Source organism: Necator americanus, chromosome IV, assembly GCF_031761385.1.
Source record: "Necator americanus strain Aroian chromosome IV, whole genome shotgun sequence".
Classification (NCBI taxonomy): Eukaryota; Metazoa; Nematoda; class Chromadorea; order Rhabditida; family Ancylostomatidae; genus Necator; species Necator americanus.
Window position 1 is genome coordinate 37,338,167 of NC_087374.1, and position 17,889 is coordinate 37,356,055.

The 17,889-nt window shown below is 36.6% G+C and overlaps 3 protein-coding genes across 3 annotated transcripts; 1 reads left to right on the plus strand and 2 right to left on the minus strand.

Moving 5' to 3' along the window:
• Positions 1-4,458: 4,458 nt before the first annotated feature.
• On the minus strand, positions 4,459-8,310 carry RB195_003895 (uncharacterized protein; the record flags this gene model as incomplete). Its single annotated transcript, XM_013449940.2, has 5 exons — positions 4,459-4,617; positions 4,680-4,760; positions 4,833-5,003; positions 5,073-5,219; positions 8,230-8,310. The coding sequence occupies 5 exons, from the start codon at positions 8,308-8,310 to the stop codon at positions 4,459-4,461; spliced, it is 639 nt and encodes a 212-aa protein (XP_013305394.2).
• Positions 8,311-15,696: 7,386 nt separating this feature from the next.
• On the plus strand, positions 15,697-16,965 carry RB195_003896 (uncharacterized protein; the record flags this gene model as incomplete). The annotated part of the gene is made up of 6 exons (XM_064201762.1): positions 15,697-15,889; positions 15,949-16,083; positions 16,143-16,259; positions 16,357-16,491; positions 16,551-16,685; positions 16,745-16,965. The coding sequence occupies 6 exons, from the start codon at positions 15,697-15,699 to the stop codon at positions 16,963-16,965; spliced, it is 936 nt and encodes a 311-aa protein (XP_064057643.1).
• Positions 16,966-17,380: 415 nt separating this feature from the next.
• On the minus strand, positions 17,381-17,767 carry RB195_003897 (uncharacterized protein; the record flags this gene model as incomplete). The annotated part of the gene is made up of 2 exons (XM_064201763.1): positions 17,381-17,541; positions 17,674-17,767. 2 exons carry the CDS (start codon positions 17,765-17,767, stop codon positions 17,381-17,383), a joined length of 255 nt encoding a protein of 84 aa, XP_064057644.1.
• Positions 17,768-17,889: the final 122 nt, after the last annotated feature.

The window sequence follows — 17,889 nt, forward strand, 5'->3', positions numbered from 1 at the left end:
TCCGTCCATTTCTTTCTAGTTGCCGTAAAAAACGGCCCGGAAGATACGGCTTCATTCGTTTTGGCGCACCATTTTGTACAAGAGGTTCGATTGGAGCGCGCCAGTCTTGTGGTGCGCCGCAAGACTGGCGCGCTCCAATCGAACCGTAAGATACGGCTTCATTCGCTTTGGTGCACCATTTTGTACAAGAGGTTCGATTGGAGCGCGCCAGTCTTGTGGTGCGCCGCAAGACTGGCGCGCTCCAATCGAACCGTAAGATACGGCTTCATTCGCTTTGGTGCACCATTTTGTACAAGAGGTTCGATTGGAGCGCGCCAGTCTTGTGGTGCGCCGCATCTTCCGGGCCGTTTTTTTACGGCAATTAGCAAGAAACGGACGGAATCACCTCCCTCTCCGTAGTCTCCCATCCCGTATACGAATACTCCACCTGAAATCTGCACCACCTCAGATTCGTGGGGTGATGCCTTTGAGCAGAACAGCGAGGCTGAGAGGGTGTAACACGGAGCAAGCATTAGCTGTTCAAGGATTGTTCTTTCAGAAAAAAAACAAGCTATTCCAAATACCAAATTATGTAGTCTGAGAGGAAGTGGAACTTGCGGAAATTTTCTCTCTGTAAAATCAGCTTCTTCCTCGATTTTGCCAATTGAAAATAAGGAGCAACAATTAGCAACAGTTTGTGAAGAAAGAAACTTTCTTTGTCCGGGTAAAAAGAATGGGCTTCAGTTGCATGAGTGCAGCTTCAGATCGTTTTGACTTCTGTTCAGGCAACTGCCAATCCGTAAAACTTAAACATTGATTGTGAGTTATTGACAGCTGTTCGAAGGTTGAAATAACTGATGAATAAGGCAAAAGAGCGAGTTTGATGTTATAAAAACAGTACTGTAACGGAACAAAAACCTATGCCTTGTTGTCAAAAACAATTTTTCCTTGAGAGAATTATCGGCCAAGTTCTTTCCGAGTAATAACATGTTGCTTTTTAATTGATTTCTAGTGTAAAGCTTCTGACAACTTTTAGATTCACATATGGATGAAGGAAAAGAATATTTGCAATCAGCTTCTGATTACGAATAAAGAAGTTCACTTATTTCTCAAAAATAACGTTATTGGATTGAGTGTCTTCATGTTTAAAGGCATCACTCCACGAATCTGAGGTGGTACGGATTTCAAGTTGAGTAATCGTATACGGGATAGTAGATTATGGAGAAGGGGTGATTCCGTCCATTTCTTACCAATTGGCGTAAAAAACCGAACGGAAGATACGGCTTTGGGCGTTCTAGCGCACTATTTTCTATAACGAGTTTGATTGGAGCGCGCCAGCCTTGCGCGGCGCCGCATCTTCCGGGTCTTTTTTTTAACGGCAATTAGGAAGAAATGGATGGAATAACCCTCCTCTCCATAATCTACTATCCCTTATAAGAATACTCTGCCTGAAATTAGCACCACCTCAGATTCGTGTGTGATGCCTTTAAGTTTGATTCGTAGAGATTTTCGTACAACAGCTAAAACCTGCGTGATGATCGCTACTTCTCTTTTTTGATGAAAAATCACCGAGTTCTGTGAGAGCAATCAGTTTCCTCTATGTACTGTTTCATCTCTGTGGTTCGTGATGATATTTTCGTCCGATGATATTCTTACCTCTCCCTGGTACATGGTAATTACAGGATATGCATGACAAAACACTCCCTTACAGGTAGAATGACACAACAGAATTTTCCTTCTTCTTTTGTTGGCTTAGAAAAATTATTCGATTGTGATTGTATTGGTCCTAAAGAGAAAATACGCGAGAAACACTACTCCTAAATTAATTAACTAATTAAACACTACTACTAAATTTATTTGGTTTTTTGTCCTATCCAAAAATTATGCTTAACAAATTAAATTTTGTGATTTAGTATGTTTCGGTTGGAAATGAACTAATACATTGAGAAAATTTTACAATTAGTCATCTAATTTTTCATCCCTCCGCAAAATCTTATTATTATTTCTTATTGCTATTTATTTTATTTTCTTTTGAAAAAGGTATATATTGAGGTTCTAAAAACATGAATTTATTAAAAAGAAAACTATATTTGTCTAGTGTTAATTAAATGTTGAGATAAGGGCACCAGTTAGAATCGGGAAATTTAATTACTATTATTTATATTTTTGATTTATATTTATTTCAGTTTTATATTCTCTCTAAGATTTTCCTCGGAGATATATATTTTTTCCAGTTTTATATACTATTTAATATTTTTGTAGGAGAGTAACACTTCCAAAATCTGCGTTTATTTCTTCTTTTCTGTTTTTTTTCTATTTTTTTACTTCACGAAGGAAATACAACAACTTATACGGATCATATGGTGGTTGATAGTGTGTTAGATTGATGGCTGAAGCTAAAATAAATCTCTTATTAGTATCAATATTAGCAAAAATTTCTTCTTATATTGTTCCTATTGCCAGAAAAAAAACAACAGATACTTTCTAATTTAGAATTGGGACCAAAATTACGTAAGAATTTAGAAATTTGAGCAAGTTTATAATAATTCGTAAAAAATGTTAGGATTCTTTCTTTTCTCTAATTTTTTCCTCGTTTTTTTTTCTCTAATTCTGAATAGTTTGTGTCAGCAAATGCAGTTTGGATTGAGTTAAAGAAACCTCAGCGTAATAAATTCTTTGCGTCATCGCGATTCACTAACACCATACATCAGAAACAACTTTTTTTTTGAGTAATCGAGACACTTCACCTCTGTAAAAATATGTTTCCGGCATCGAAGAGACGTGTATTTCTATGAGTCTCCTTGGAGCAGGCCCGAATTCAACAATCGTTACAGTTCGGTAACTGGTTACTTGAAAAGAAAAAATGATCGTTCTATGCGCTGTAATGTGAGAGCTATGTGAGAAAAGGTGTGACGAAGTTGACTTGACTTCTTTTTTTTATTAAAGAAATTGTCAGAAAGTTAAAACGAATTCGAAATATGCCGAAAACAATCTATAGAACGTGCAAACAATCTATAGAACGTAAAAATCTGGTCTTAGAACGATCAACATCCTTGGGGAACATTTTTCGCACCACTAAATTATCGGGAAGCTTGAAAAAATGTGACAAATACTCATTCTCAAATTAATTAAGTAGCCTTTACTCAATTTTGTTTAGTTTCCCCTTCGTTAAGGAATTGTAGCTATTTTCTTGCGCTGAGTTAGGACCGGAGTAGGAGATTAAGATTATTAGAAATGTATTCCAAAAAAAAAATAGAAAATTTATTTTATGTTGTTAGAGTGATCAGTACGGTGTTACTGGTATTACTGTACCCGTTCGTCAATGCGACATCGAACCGAAGAAGAGCGCGAATCCAGAAAATTCTGCTGAACAGAATGAAGAAACGATTGCGAGCAGAAGGAAAATTACAATAGAATCTGGAATCACGTTTTCGAACTCGTTGCTAGTCCTAGTGTTTATTCAAAGTTCATAACTATGGATCCATTACTTCATAAACGTTTTCTCGAAGAAGAGAAAAAAATAAAAAAAGAATACATAACAGAACAGAACTAATTTAACATAGCAATAACATATGTACAAACCAGACAGAAATATGAAACACATTTCGGAATAATTTTCACTGCTATTTTTCCGGAAAACTTTTATTAGTTATTTCTTGATTTTCATCAGAGCAGTGAAAATAACGGCGTCAAAAATTTCTCGTCGTATAGGTTCCAGTCAAAAAAAAATTCTCCGAACAGAAGATGTGTTGCGATTCAATTTTAATTTTTCAATTCATTCCCAACTAGAATTTCTTTTTCTTTCATAGAAACAACCAAAAATTTGGCATAACATTACGGTTTACAGATAAATATTGCATTATAATATTTGCAGTCTATGAAATTATCATGAAATCAATTTAAAAAAACCAATTCCTTTTTATATCAAAATTTACTCCAGTGTTTTTGAAAATCAGGAGTTGTAGGATTTTCAGTACGGGTGCCTCCGCAATGAATCCCTTCTTATCGATAGGGCTCGCTATGAAATCAGTAAGGGTGTGGAAAAATGGTGGAATCCACGACGCAGCTGAAAACACGGCAGCGCTCAACCTAAGCGCTGCATTTATCGTTTTAAGAGTTTTTTCACTAGTTTTTCTCATCTTTTTTGAAATTGTTAGTTAGCGTTGCTTTGTCCAAACATACATTTCATTTTAGGTTACCTTGATAGTATTTTTTTTTTCTTTTGTAATTTTTTTAAAAATGTTTTCGCTTGTCTACCTCAATATTTTGACCTGTTGGGAAAAAATCATATGCACATATAGGTAGCAGTTCGCTTGAACTTCACTCTAAAAATCTTTTTTTCGTAGTTGTGTTTGAAATCAGAGAGATATTGTAATAATTTATTGCTTGGAAGCCGAGAACACTGATTTTAACAGGTTATGTACACCATAAGCAGTGCTGGATCACATTTAAATAGTTTCGTTTAGTATACAACCCGGCTTACAGAGGTTTTGGGAACTTGTCGCGTCTCTCCCGATACAGCTCGAACAGTTCTTGTTGTGCAGGTTCGCTAAGTTTATGAATTATTTCATGTTTTTCCTTCTCAAGTTTTCCGATTTTGTCGTAAGCCTCTTTCGCTTCAGGTGAGAGTTTTTCGGCCTAAAAATTTTGCATTCGGAAGATGAGGGGATTGTGGAAGGCAGCGTTGCTGTTGAACGTACCTTTTCGGCGATTGTTTTTTTATGTTCCTCCATTTTATTGTGGAAATCGTTGAACTCCTTCAGCATGTCTCCTTTCAATATCTAGAACCATTCTCTGTTACGCACTTGTACTTTCTGGATAACACTGGATGGTTTTATAACAAAACACGACACCTTTTGAGCAAGTTCATGCATTTTCTTGGGCTTATCCTCAAAAGGTATGCTCTTATCTTGCATAATTGCTTTGAACTGATCCTGAATATCCTTTGGAGCCTTCTTCAACGGTGGCGGTAGGAAAGCACCTTTGTGAATCTCCCTACGGACGTCATCCGGAAGTGAGTCCATCTAAACCATTAGAATTTTTCTTTCTGTACATTTTTCAAATTGTATCGGATAATTTATAGAAATGCTCACGAGTTCTCTGGTAAGACCATGTTGATGGTAGCATTTCTCGCCTTCTTTGTAATCCGCCCAGATTTCTCTCAGCTTCTTCTGTGCATCTGCTGGTAGATCATCAACGAACGGTGGAAGTCCACATGGTGGAGGTGGTGGGTGGCCGAACTGAATAGAACAACTGTATGATCTTATCCTTGAACTTTTCCGTAATTTACCCGTGATTGAAAGGGTAATGAAATCCCAGGAGGTAATTCATTCGGCTATTTAAATATGTATATATATATATATTTGCTGCTTTTTCGAAATATGATTACAGAAGGTTGGCGAGTTTCCACCAGAGAAATTTAGATGACGACCACAGTGTGTAAAGTCCGCAAATGCACCATTGGAAACAATTCGATGCATAAAAAATGTTTCTGCCCATCGGTGGACGAATTTACCATTGTTAAGATTGTCCTGTGTGTGGAGATTGAGGATGAACCATTTTGACCTTTACCTTGAAACCTTATTGAGGGAAAATGAAATTGAAAGCAAAATGAAAAAAGGTCCCCGCTTTGAAATGTCTATTTGCTCAGGAATATTTAAACAGAAACGTAAACTACTTATAAATATTAAAAATAATAGTAAAATAATTAGTAAGTAATTTATCTGTGGATAAATCTACGAATTGTTGGATCGCCACGATTCCACTCACACATTCGATTTTTATTACACTAGAAATACGATTTTTCCAGAATCGGAAGAAATATCCATTGTTTCGGTTCCAAACTTTTGAAATTTTCCCCTATTACTATAAAACACATCTAACCATTAGAAATTACAACTTGCAAGTCAGAACTAGCCAATAAATTCACTTGGCTTTTTCTAACCACCATCATATGGTAAATTCCCAGGCAAAACCGGAAGTCATGATCAACGCGTAATAATGGGGGAGTATCAGCGAGCGCAGATAATGTATGTCCAGCTAGTTTGAAAGCGCAGCGGATATTATTTTGCTCGCGAATACATTCTGGATCTGGAAAACACGGTCAACATGGAGGTTTTTTCATTGTGGTCAGAATTATAGAGAACGGGCAAATAGCTCTGCTACGCTCTTTTTTTCTTCATTTTGGAGGTTCAACCGAGAGGAACTGTGAGGGACGAAAGCATCGCAGAAGTTTTACCAAGTTCAAGTTTATATAATTTACTAAGAAATTCTTTTTTTTTCATAAGATGTACGAGGACTAAATTTTTGACGAGGTCACCATAGAATAGCTGCCGCTTTTTGTGCGCATTTTGATTTTTTAAATTTTTTTTGGTCCCCCAACTAACAATGTACATCTCTATCCGGCTTCAGTCGGACGAGGATCGCGGCTGCCCACTTGAAAAATAAATACTAAAATAATAAAATATAATAATAAAGGTAGCGTTCGCTAAGATCTATAGAGTGGTTGAAATTAACCTCAATTCTGACCTATTACAGTAAGGAGTTTTGCGATTGTGAATATAAAAACGGATGCCTTAATAAGCGCATTTCTTCGCAATACTGTAAAAAGCCACTCTAAGATTTTATGCTTTGGAAATTCCTCTAATTTCTCCCTTCATTCATTCATTCTTCTTTCATTTGTGCTCCATTCATCGGAGAGTGTTCGATGAAGGGAAATTGCTAAATGGAATAATTGTAAGAAACTTTTAATTTCACCAATTTACACCTAATTCCATCTTGATTTATATTTTTCGACATTTCAAATCTAGCTTCAAATTTTTTATTTATATCGTTTAATTTTTTGGTCAAGTTTTGAACTCTTTAAGTCTTTCGGCATGCAAATCATAGAATGTATCACTTGAAACGGTCAATGAGGTTTCTAGAGCCAGTGTGGCCAGGCAAAATGAAATCTTTTTCAACGATTGGAAATTTTTAGGAAAATTATAAGTTGTTTAGTGTTTATGAGACAGTGGACGAGTGGAAGACATCAAAATAGCGTCTTAACGTCACCCTTGCTATTGTATAGCATCTATGGATTAGCTATCGCAGCAATTCCTGAAAATCCATGACAACTATTGATAGCGAAGGCTTGGAACATTTCTGACGAATGGAAGAGAACCTTCCTTATTCAGTTCTGTTACGAGTTAAAGAAGTAAGAAGTTACGGAAGTATCGATGTAGGACCATTACCATCTATGACTTGCAAAAACTAAAAATTCTACATTGAGTAATGTTTACGAAATTCCCATGTAAATTTTCTCGGATAACCCCACTAATTAAAGATTATGGTAAAGCTTGACTTAACTTTCACTATTTACTTTTTTTTTACTTTTTTTTAATCCAAATTACTCCAAACAGAGGAAACAAACTCAAGTTTATATGTAAATATTCGTCTGTTAAAGAAAACCAGTTGAGTACGAGCAAACACGAAAAAATGGCTAAATAATAAATAGATAATAGTTCCAGTTATTTTTTCGGTTTTCTTAAATATTAAATCTTCAGTAGAAAAAAAAATTGTTGTCTTTCCATGGTTGGTTAGAAATCTTACAAACAGGTATCCCACTTTTTAAACAGTACGGCAAATCATTTTTTGAATTTACGGTAGGTTTAAGTTGTTTTTTTTTTCAAAACTCTAAACATTTCTGACGTAGATCGAATTCATAAGGAAAGAGAAGTAAAAAAGGAAATATTTTATTGTGTATTTATGTTTTCTTTTATGAGAAGACTTGGAGATTATTTTAATGTGTTTTTTTTTGTAAATTGGACTGCCTAACTTTCATGCAAAGTATCTACATAAGAATTACGTTGAAATATCTCAAAATAGTTCAGGAAAAAATAAAAGCAGTACCACTATTCTCTAATACAATAATTCTAGATACACATTAAACATGACTAAGAGGATCCTAATGGCTGGGAAAAATTTTTAGTGGAAAACCATGGGAACATGCATAGGTACCGGTTCGACAGGTACATTCTAAGGATCGCATTATTATTTTTTTCATATAATGCATATAGTGTCGGTTCGGAGCTGATTTTGTTGACAATTTTGGGAACTAGTTCCGAAATTCGTAAACCTATTCAAGTTACTTAAAATAAACCTATTCAAGTTACTTTAAGGTACCTGGTGATGGATGATTTTAACTACTTTCCAGACTTCTAACATATTTTATTTGGATGGGAATTGATGAAAATCGTCAAAAAAAAAACTCACTAGTCCTCTACCGAATCCATGAGCGCTAACCATGGCAATGAGGCCAACGATAACTGCTGAGAAGTGAACTGCTCGCGACATGACGTTGATGCTCTAACCGTGTGAATCCCCGCCGTTTTATACGTGTACCGTAGGGGCGGGCAGCGGTCAGCGCACTATTGTTTTTTCGGCAAACAATTTCGTGCACGAATGTGACGCTGATGTGTGGGAGTGGATGTGTGTGCGTGCGCGCATCCTCCTGGAGACCAGAAAATAAACTAGAAAATATTGTACCAAGTGTTCCTGAAGAGAAAAAAAACATTGCTCGTAGTAGATACTATTACTGATATTCGTATTATTACTGATATCACAAAATTTCGGTTCCATTGGTGCTTCTGATCCTGAAATCTCAGGAAAAGCTTCCGGCCCAATTTCAATGTATGCCGATCGAAAGTGATAGAGACCTTTCCATAAGAAATCATTGCTTTGGTTGAAAGATCCTAAAAATCATTCAAACAATTCTGCCTTGGAATTGCCTTCTTCTCGAAAATTTTCTGGAATTTTCAATGGAAAAATATCAGCTGCAATAAATTCTAATCCGAGTGAGTGGTATCACCACTGATAATTTAGTCAAGAAATATTCTTTTAAAAATAAAAAATAAAAAAAACTAATGGAATCATAAATAAAATTAGAAAATAAAAATATAAAATATGAAAAAAATGTTTAAAATTAAGAAAGAAGATGAAGAGTATTCCAGTGTAGATTGACATCTTTTCTAAAAAAAAATGATATCTTAAGTTTTAAGCGTAGTTGAAGTGCAACGTTAAGAAATAGAAATATTAATTGAATTCAAGAAATATTTAGAAATATTAGAAGTATTAATAAAACAGTAAAATTGAAATAAAATGTCATTGTAGTAATATAAGCTGTTCCCAGATCTATTTATATCCTCTCAACCTCGTCATATGTTCTATCGTTTAAAGTTTTCTTTTACTAGAAATGTAGCTTCACATGACGCTTAGTTCACTAAAAGAAATTCTTTTAAGTCCTAACATCTCAAGTGATCCTTTTTCAACCTTTTTATCCAGGTTGTAATCGATTGATACATACTTTCAATAAATCTTCTCGGACATCTTTCAAGATCATATCACGTAGATCTTGCACAGAAAAAAAAAAAACACAAAATATGATTTCAGCCAAACTTCGGAGATTCGATGCTGTTTTTGCGCTAAGTGCAACATTGGAAAAATTGTGTTTTTTTCGGATCCTACGATCCAGATCTCAGGACTTAATGACGATTAGAAAAATCAGAAAAATCGAACTTGATATGATCTATGCATTGTAATTTCCAGCAAGAAAAATGTTTCAAAGCCTTCTTTTGCCACTCCACGGTGTCCTTAATCTTAAAAAAAACAAAACTTACTGAAAACTGTCTGTTTAGGAGAGGACAGACCCCAAAATCAGAAATCAGAAAAAATCATATTTTTCATGATTTTTTACCAATTGAATCTCTAAACGACTTTTCTTGAATTTTTTGAGTAAAGAAAAAACATTGTCAGAGTACAGTAAAACTATGTTCAAATAACAATGGTTCGCATTTCAAGAGAAAATTAAAAAAAAGAGAAACAACCAACAGAATTTGATTATTTTCACCTTTCACTTTCCTTTCTCCGTTTTCCTTTTCCATATCTCAATTTGCAACCTTTCTGCAGTGAATTTTGCAGAAATGTTTGGTGTTGGTTCTTCGGGAAGAGATCCGGTTTATGACATTTTGCTATGCATTGTGGTTTCAGCACATTAAAAATTATTTTCATCATTTCAACAGCACTTCTCGAGAGTTTTTCTACAATTAACAACGACATTTATGCGCTTAGTTCTGCTTTTGTGGCAAAAAAAAACTAGTTGCGTGTTATTTACGAAGAAGTTAAACGTATGCTATTCATGGATTGACATGGAAGACGATTTAAACAAAAGTAAAATCCATAGAGTTCTTTTCCCATTCATTGTTAAGCGACTAAAAAATTTCAATATGCTGTTAAAGAATTTCGTATGGATCGGTTCATTCGTTCGTAAACCAAAATACTGATAAACGTTTAGAAATAACTTTATCCGACCCTACATAGTAATACTTATTTTACTTACCTTCAGTAAAATTCACCTGGACGACGTTTACTGGAATTTTGAGTGGTCGAGAGATCAAAAAAAATTATTTCAGTCTCATATTCCAAACAGAAATGTGTATAGAATTCCGTGGAATTTTAAGTACACAATCAGTTCCAAGCTCGATACTGAAAAATTCATATACTTATTGTCCATTGATTGAATTATAGTACTTCATGTAGATCTTCTGGATCCCAGGTCTTCAAGTAGGATCATTTTGGTTTCCGTTAAGGTATGTGGACTAACTTTAGGAAGTTTAGGTGGTGGATTTTCTTTTCCAAAAAAAAAAAAAAAAAAAAAACTCTCCGACGCTTCCCATGTGAAAGTATTATCATTTCTTTGCTTTTTTTATTTCTTCGCAAACATCACAGTTCTGTTGTTGTAACGCATTACTGGTATGAAAATGAAATACTGTATCAAACGTAAGTGAAACTAGGACTGTACATACAACTAGTTTTACGACACATACCGTTTTTTTTTGTTTTCGCGTCAACCAACAATTATAGAGCAAATAGTGTTTTTGTTCTATAATGCTATAGTGCTATGTTCACATAAATTTTGATGAGTAGATTTTTCCCAAATCCTATCGGATCGAGTACTATAGCTACATACGTACTACATTGCCATCATTGAAGTGTCGAAAAAAAATTAATTTTCAGGCTTTTATTAACGTTCTGAACGAAAAAGAAAAAGTTAAAGTAATAGAATTTTGGGAGACTAACGTAGTTTAGATTTCCACAGCCGATTTTGTGTTATTTCCCTACTGTCAAGGTAATTAAGCCTCTGAGTGTTGGATCAGAAATTTTTTGCGCTATCACAGCTTCACGTTGGTGGTATGACCTCAAATTTCACTCTTTCATTGCACCTCTCTATTCCCGGCGATATCGAATCCTGTGCCCATCAGGACGTAAATCTTTAGGATTGTGTTTAATTTCTGCCCACGGTCGTTTTATTCTCCTCGGCAAACAGTTTTTAAAATCTATTAATAATTCAATGTGGAAGCAGTTAAATTTATTCCTTTTGATTTAATTCCAACTTTTATCCTAATTTTTTAATGCTCATAAATCTTCGCAGTATTTTTTCTATGATTTAGAAATGTAAGGAAGTAACCAAGCTGTTAGTTTCACCATATTCGTGCCCGTTTCTATGTATTATACACAAATCTCTGTAGATTTTCACATTATACCCATCGTCCATCGACAAAAAAATTGTGCATTGTGGGTGGTAGATCGCTGCACGCTGTCCACATCCTCCTAATCAGACCCTTTGTGATTCGGTATTTTTCTTTTGGTTTTTTTTTTGAGAATCTAATTTTTGTTGTCAGAACGCTGTTGTCCTGACATCGCAGAGAATATCAAGAGAAGGAGGGTATCAAAAAACAATTGGACCCAGTACCTTGGATGATCATTAGTAGAGGATTTTTTACCTTGGTATTAAGGGAAATGAAAATCAATGGACGAAATTCTACTCCTAAACGTTCCTAAGGAGATCACCTTCAGGGAAAGGGAGAAACACGTAGAAGAAGTAGAAATTTATGAAGAATAACTTCTCGATATATTCATTGACCTGTTTCCACAATTCAAGAAATTACAGTACAGTTTCGCACAATTTTTACTACCTACTGGTTTGCAGAAAAGGTTTGACAAATTGCTGGACGTGAGCTGTTTGAAATTTTTCTTGCTACTGCTCCTGAACCTTTATTGTACGACCAGACAAATAACTCGAACCATCCGAAAAAAAACTTAAATGATCACGACAGCAAAAGGATCTGATGGCGAACATGGGTGACGAGACGCTCCAGGGCCAGTTCGTGAGGAGCTAGAGATGGTGGATGCCTGGAGGATTGAGAGCCATCCTCAAAGCTGAGGATTTCGGTTTCTTGGATACTGTCGTCTCTCTATTGAACCTAGAGGTTTAATCTATTATGAAAAACCTAAAGGAGAAGGATCAGAGCACCGACTGACGTGAGGTCATTCTTTGTCCGTCTGGATATTAACGCTGACATAACACCATATTCCTGTACATTCCTCTCGGTTCATCCTGAACAGTGATTGATTTTGTGCTGCTCGGATTAGATATCTCTTTAAAGAATTTTTTAAAATATTTTGTTGAAAATTACAATAGTTCGTTGAGCTCGTTCGTCGTGAAGGACTTTATCAAGGATGTTTTCTCATTTCCAAACATTGCCACTCTTTCAATGCCGAATAACAAACTGCTGCAACGTTTAGGTTCTCTCAAAAAATGTTTTTTTTCGAAGAGAACTTTTGAGAACTTAAGAATATTACAGCACAACGATCTATGCTTCCATTTTGTTTCACACGGAGGTCACCTCTGCGATGTGAAAGTGCAAGAAAAATCGTTGAATGGTGATTTTACTGATTGGAAATTGACGTAGCTGTAAACAGTTCCGCTATGAGTTTATCGAGTTATAAAGAAATTAACGTAATAATTAATAATTAATGTAATTAAAGTAATTAACATCTTGCGTCTATAAAGATGGATTTCTAGCAGTTGGCGCTATAAAACCAAACAGTCGCTGTCAAAATCGCCATTGATAGCAGCTCTGAATTCATTGGGATTCGCCGAGGATTCGCCGAGGAATCGCCGACGCAAATAAACCGCATTTCAACGCTATTTTTATGATAGCGCTGTATTTTACAGTTCACAACCAGCGAATTTGACCTATAAAAAGACATTTCGATTTTTTAGATACTGCTAAAATGCTGAACGTTAAATAAACTTCAATTTTAAGTGGATAGGACTCAAAAACTCATAATTTTCGAGTTGTCCTATTGTGTTTCTGAATTTCATGGACAGGCAATGCATTAGTGATGTGGTCTATTTCCATGTAACAAAGAATTACAATACAATTTCGAACAATTTCAAATTAAAGTTGCTAGAAGAATTTTTTACAGAGAAAATGAAAAGATGCGCCTATGTCCTTTGATTAAAGTACGGATCTCTTAGAAAAAACAGAAAAAAAAAACAAAAAAGTGAAAAAAAACAGCGAATCTGTATGAACTGCCACAGAACTCGAAAGAAACATCGATTTTGATTGGGAATTTTATTTATGACCATGATACGTAGAAGAATCCTGGAAACGAAAATGTATTGTTAATGTGTGTTTGTGGAAAATCTCCTTCTTGAAGGTATTAGCGCAGATTTTCAGGTTTGAAGAAATTGTATTTTCTAATACTGTAAACGTTTTATTACCTGAAAAAAATATTTTTAATGAGTAGTAGACAAAATTCCAAAGGCACGAAATATGTAGACATCTATTGTACAGTTTTATAATAACTTTTCAACTCTTAACTTAATGAATTTTCCATTACTATGACAATTACTATTTATAAAAGATGTGTTTCAATTAAGCCATACATGCTCCTCACGTTAACTCTTTACAGTGAAAAATTCTTGGAATTTAGAAATAGATATTGGTCACGGTAAACATACATTTCATTCATAATTCATTTCATTTTCATTTCGTTTTTTTTTAAATTCATTTTGTATACATATTACCCATTTGTCATCTAATAAAGTGGAACAATTTAACGGTTCTCTCATTTGTGCACATCTCATTCATAAAAGTACAAGAAAAATGACATGACCGTTCCATATTGTTGACTAAACTGCAAATACGAAGAATGAGGAAGGCGAAAAAACACATTAACGCATTAACTTAAGGAGAAGAAGATATACATTTCCAAGTACAATTCTAAGAGTTAAACTGACTTTGAAAAAATTAGATTTCGAGGAAATAAACTAATAAAGAATGAAGAAAGAGGTAAAATAAGTATGTGTAAAGGGAAAATCCTCTGTCTCCATCTACATATACATTATTAGATCGAGTTTGGTACACTGGACTGCACTAAACGTATTATTTGGTGTATATTCTCTCAGAAAGCAATTTTTATTGAGCGAAAGAAAATAGAAAGAAAAAACTGGAAAAGAACTAGAAAAATAACAAGATGGTGTGTGAAAACTGATAAAAAGAAACGTATTTGCGGGAAAAAAAGTTTCCTTTATCGTTGTTCACTACGTTAGCAAGTTAGACAGAAGTAAAAGAAAACATTGCAGCAATATTTTCTAAGCTTTTCCAATCCAGAGCTCTTCCCATGGTCATAAGTTTAGAAAATTAACTCAAATTGATTTTTTAAGTGGAAAAAGTTTCCAGATCTACTAAGGTATATTTTTTATAGCGACATATAAATATGCTTCCTGTACAGGTGTTATCGTAGACTATAACAGGTGTGTGCATAAGATTTTATAACGTTAACTGATTTTGTAGAATTATTGATGGTTCGGTTTCGCAGAAATTGTCATTGGAGACTTATCGCGAAGGTTGTCGCCACATTTCGGTAGCATAACATTTCTTCTGGAATGAGTCATAGAAACGCTTTTTTTAAAAATCCTTCTCCAAAGAGCCAAGGGTTTTTTTTTTCCATGCTAATGAGTTTAGAAAATTGACATCAATTGTGTTCGAGACCTTGACTGATTAGATGTATTCTGGTTGTACGACAACAGCATCAAAGATCAGCAACATTAGGAAGGTCTCATTTAATTGGCGGTGTGAACTAGAGGCGACTTCGCCGAAAACCCTCGATTTTCATTTAATGACGCAGAAGATCGCTACGGACATTTGCCGAATATGAACTGTGCTTTCTTATCTCTTTCGACGAGGTGCAATGAACAGATCTGAAGGAGGGGAAAAAAAGTTTCCGAAAACTGGATTTTTAGATGGATCAAAAGAAGATAGGAAAGAGGAGAACAAACTAAACTACGAGCGATCATGGGAAAATGTCCACATACAGGGGAAAACAGGCAATTTTCATGATCAAATTCTCCTTCACATGTGAATTAAACTTACTACTCAAAAAAAAACTACGGAAATAGAGCGCTGTTTAGAGATACTATCATAACTAGTTGTCCCTCCGTCACTAAAAAACAAAAACAAAAGCATTCATGGAAATTAAAAAAAAATACTGCCAGAATGCTACAGGAGTTTGCATAGAAAATTCCTCTCTATTCAAAGTTACGGAACTATGATTTTTAATCAACCTCATTCTTGTTCCCTTTTTCAAATCATTAAAATGGAAAGTTAGTTGGACAAACTGGGCACCTTCCACTTTCTGGATTTACAGGCAGAGCACTACGAAATAGAGGGTGCTGGGATCCCTTCACGAACAGATAGAGTCAGGAATATAAATATTTACAAGCATATTTACAAATATGAGCGTAGTCACGCTTAATTCTCGCTGGTCACCCTAAAAAACAAGAGAGATTCGGTGTTTTGGCCGGATGGTCTAGGGGTATGATTCTCGCTTCGGATGCGAGAGGTCCCGGGTTCGAATCCCGGTTCGGCCCAAATTTTAAATCCATCCTCAGCCGAACATTATCGGCAGACCAGAATAGCTGAGTACTTGAAAATGACACTGAGAACAATGGAAAAGCACTCTGGAAAAGTAGAACTTGAAACTCATCGTCTGGCCGGATGGTCTAGGGGTATGATTCTCGCTTCGGGTGCGAGAGGTCCCGGGTTCGAATCCCGGTTCGGCCCAAATTTTGAAATCCATCCTCAGCCGAACATTATCGGCAGACCAGAATAGCTGAGTACTTGAAAATGACACTGAGAACAATGGAAAAGCACTGTGGAAAAGTAGAACTTGAAACTCATCGTCTGGCCGGATGGTCTAGGGGTATGATTCTCGCTTCGGGTGCGAGAGGTCGCGGGTTCGAATCTCGGTTCGGCCCAAATTTTGAAATCCATCCTCAGCCGAACATTATCGGCAGACCAGAATAGCTGAGTACTTGAAAATGACACTGAGAACAATGGAAAAGCACTGTGGAAAAGTAGAACTTGAAACTCATCGTCTGGCCGGATGGTCTAGGGGTATGATTCTCGCTTCGGATGCGAGAGGTCCCGGGTTCGAATCCCGGTTCGGCCCAAATTTTAAATCTATCCTTTTAATTTTGAAATCCATCCTCAGCCGAACATTATCGGCAGACCAGAATAGCTGAGTACTTGAAAATGACACTGAGAACAATGGAAAAGCACTCTGGAAAAGTAGAACTTGAAACTCATCGTCTGGCCGGATGGTCTAGGGGTATGATTCTCGCTTCGGGTGCGAGAGGTCCCGGGTTCGAATCCCGGTTCGGCCCAAATTTTGAAATCCATCCTCAGCCGAACATTATCGGCAGACCAGAATAGCTGAGTACTTGAAAATGACACTGAGAACAATGGAAAAGCACTGTGGAAAAGTAGAACTTGAAAGTCGTCGTCTGGCCGGATGGTCTAGGGGTATGATTCTCGCTTCGGGTGCGAGAGGTCCCGGGTTCGAATCCCGGTTCGGCCCAAATTTTGAAATCCATCCTCAGCCGAACATTATCGGCAGACCAGAATAGCTGAGTACTTGAAAATGACACTGAGAACAATGGAAAAGCACTGTGGAAAAGTAGAACTTGAAAGTCGTCGTCTGGCCGGATGGTCTAGGGGTATGATTCTCGCTTCGGGTGCGAGAGGTCCCGGGTTCGAATCCCGGTTCGGCCCAAATTTTGAAATCCATCCTCAGCCGAACATTATCGGCAGACCAGAATAGCTGAGTACTTGAAAATGACACTGAGAACAATGGAAAAGCACTCTGGAAAAGTAGAACTTGAAAGTCGTCGTCTGGCCGGATGGTCTAGGGGTATGATTCTCGCTTCGGGTGCGAGAGGTCCCGGGTTCGAATCCCGGTTCGGCCCAAATTTTGAAATCCATTCTCAGTCGAACATTCGTTAATGTTGTCCATTGTGGAAATTTCCCGAAGCAGTAGCGAGACCTCAATTAAAGATAGTCATTGGACTTCGCTTTCTGAAGTTTATTATTCTTCTCTTCGTGCGAAGGGAAATCTTTTCAATCTTGGTTCTCGGTGTGAAGTTCCTCAGGCGTTTTTCTTGGGCCAATTTTGCCGTCGAAATCACCATCGATGACTCTGTACAAGGTACGAACTTCTCTGTAGAACTTCTTTAGATTCATGTAGCTTCCTCTTCGTAGCTTGATGTTGGACCGTGAGCGACGAAAATAGTCAATGTCGGCGTTGATCCGAAGATATCCGATTCAGGTCGTGTCGATGTTCTTTGCCACATTGGTGTCGACGAGGAAATCAACTCCATCAGCTCCTGTACGGTTGCTCCTAAAAAGATTTTTTTCTAGTTTCCCGTTCGGTTTCCAGCGGTGGTGCTGTAGGTTCAAATCGCCATCCTTGTCCTTTTCCGTAACGGCAGCCTAAATGACCCCCACACCTTCTTTAATGGAGCTACCGTACCAGGCTTCGCTGCGGAGCCAGGAGATTCTTTCTTAACACTGTGACATGCGTAAAACTTCGAAACCCATGAGCCTGTGCAACCCTTTAGTCCCATGGGTTAGTGGGAAAACGTTGTGTCTTCCCAGAGTGGGCAAATGGAGCTTATATGTTGAAGGCGACTCCAAACCGCCTTCCTTGCACCTCCCAATCACTTGATTGCAGGCTTTTGGTGGGACC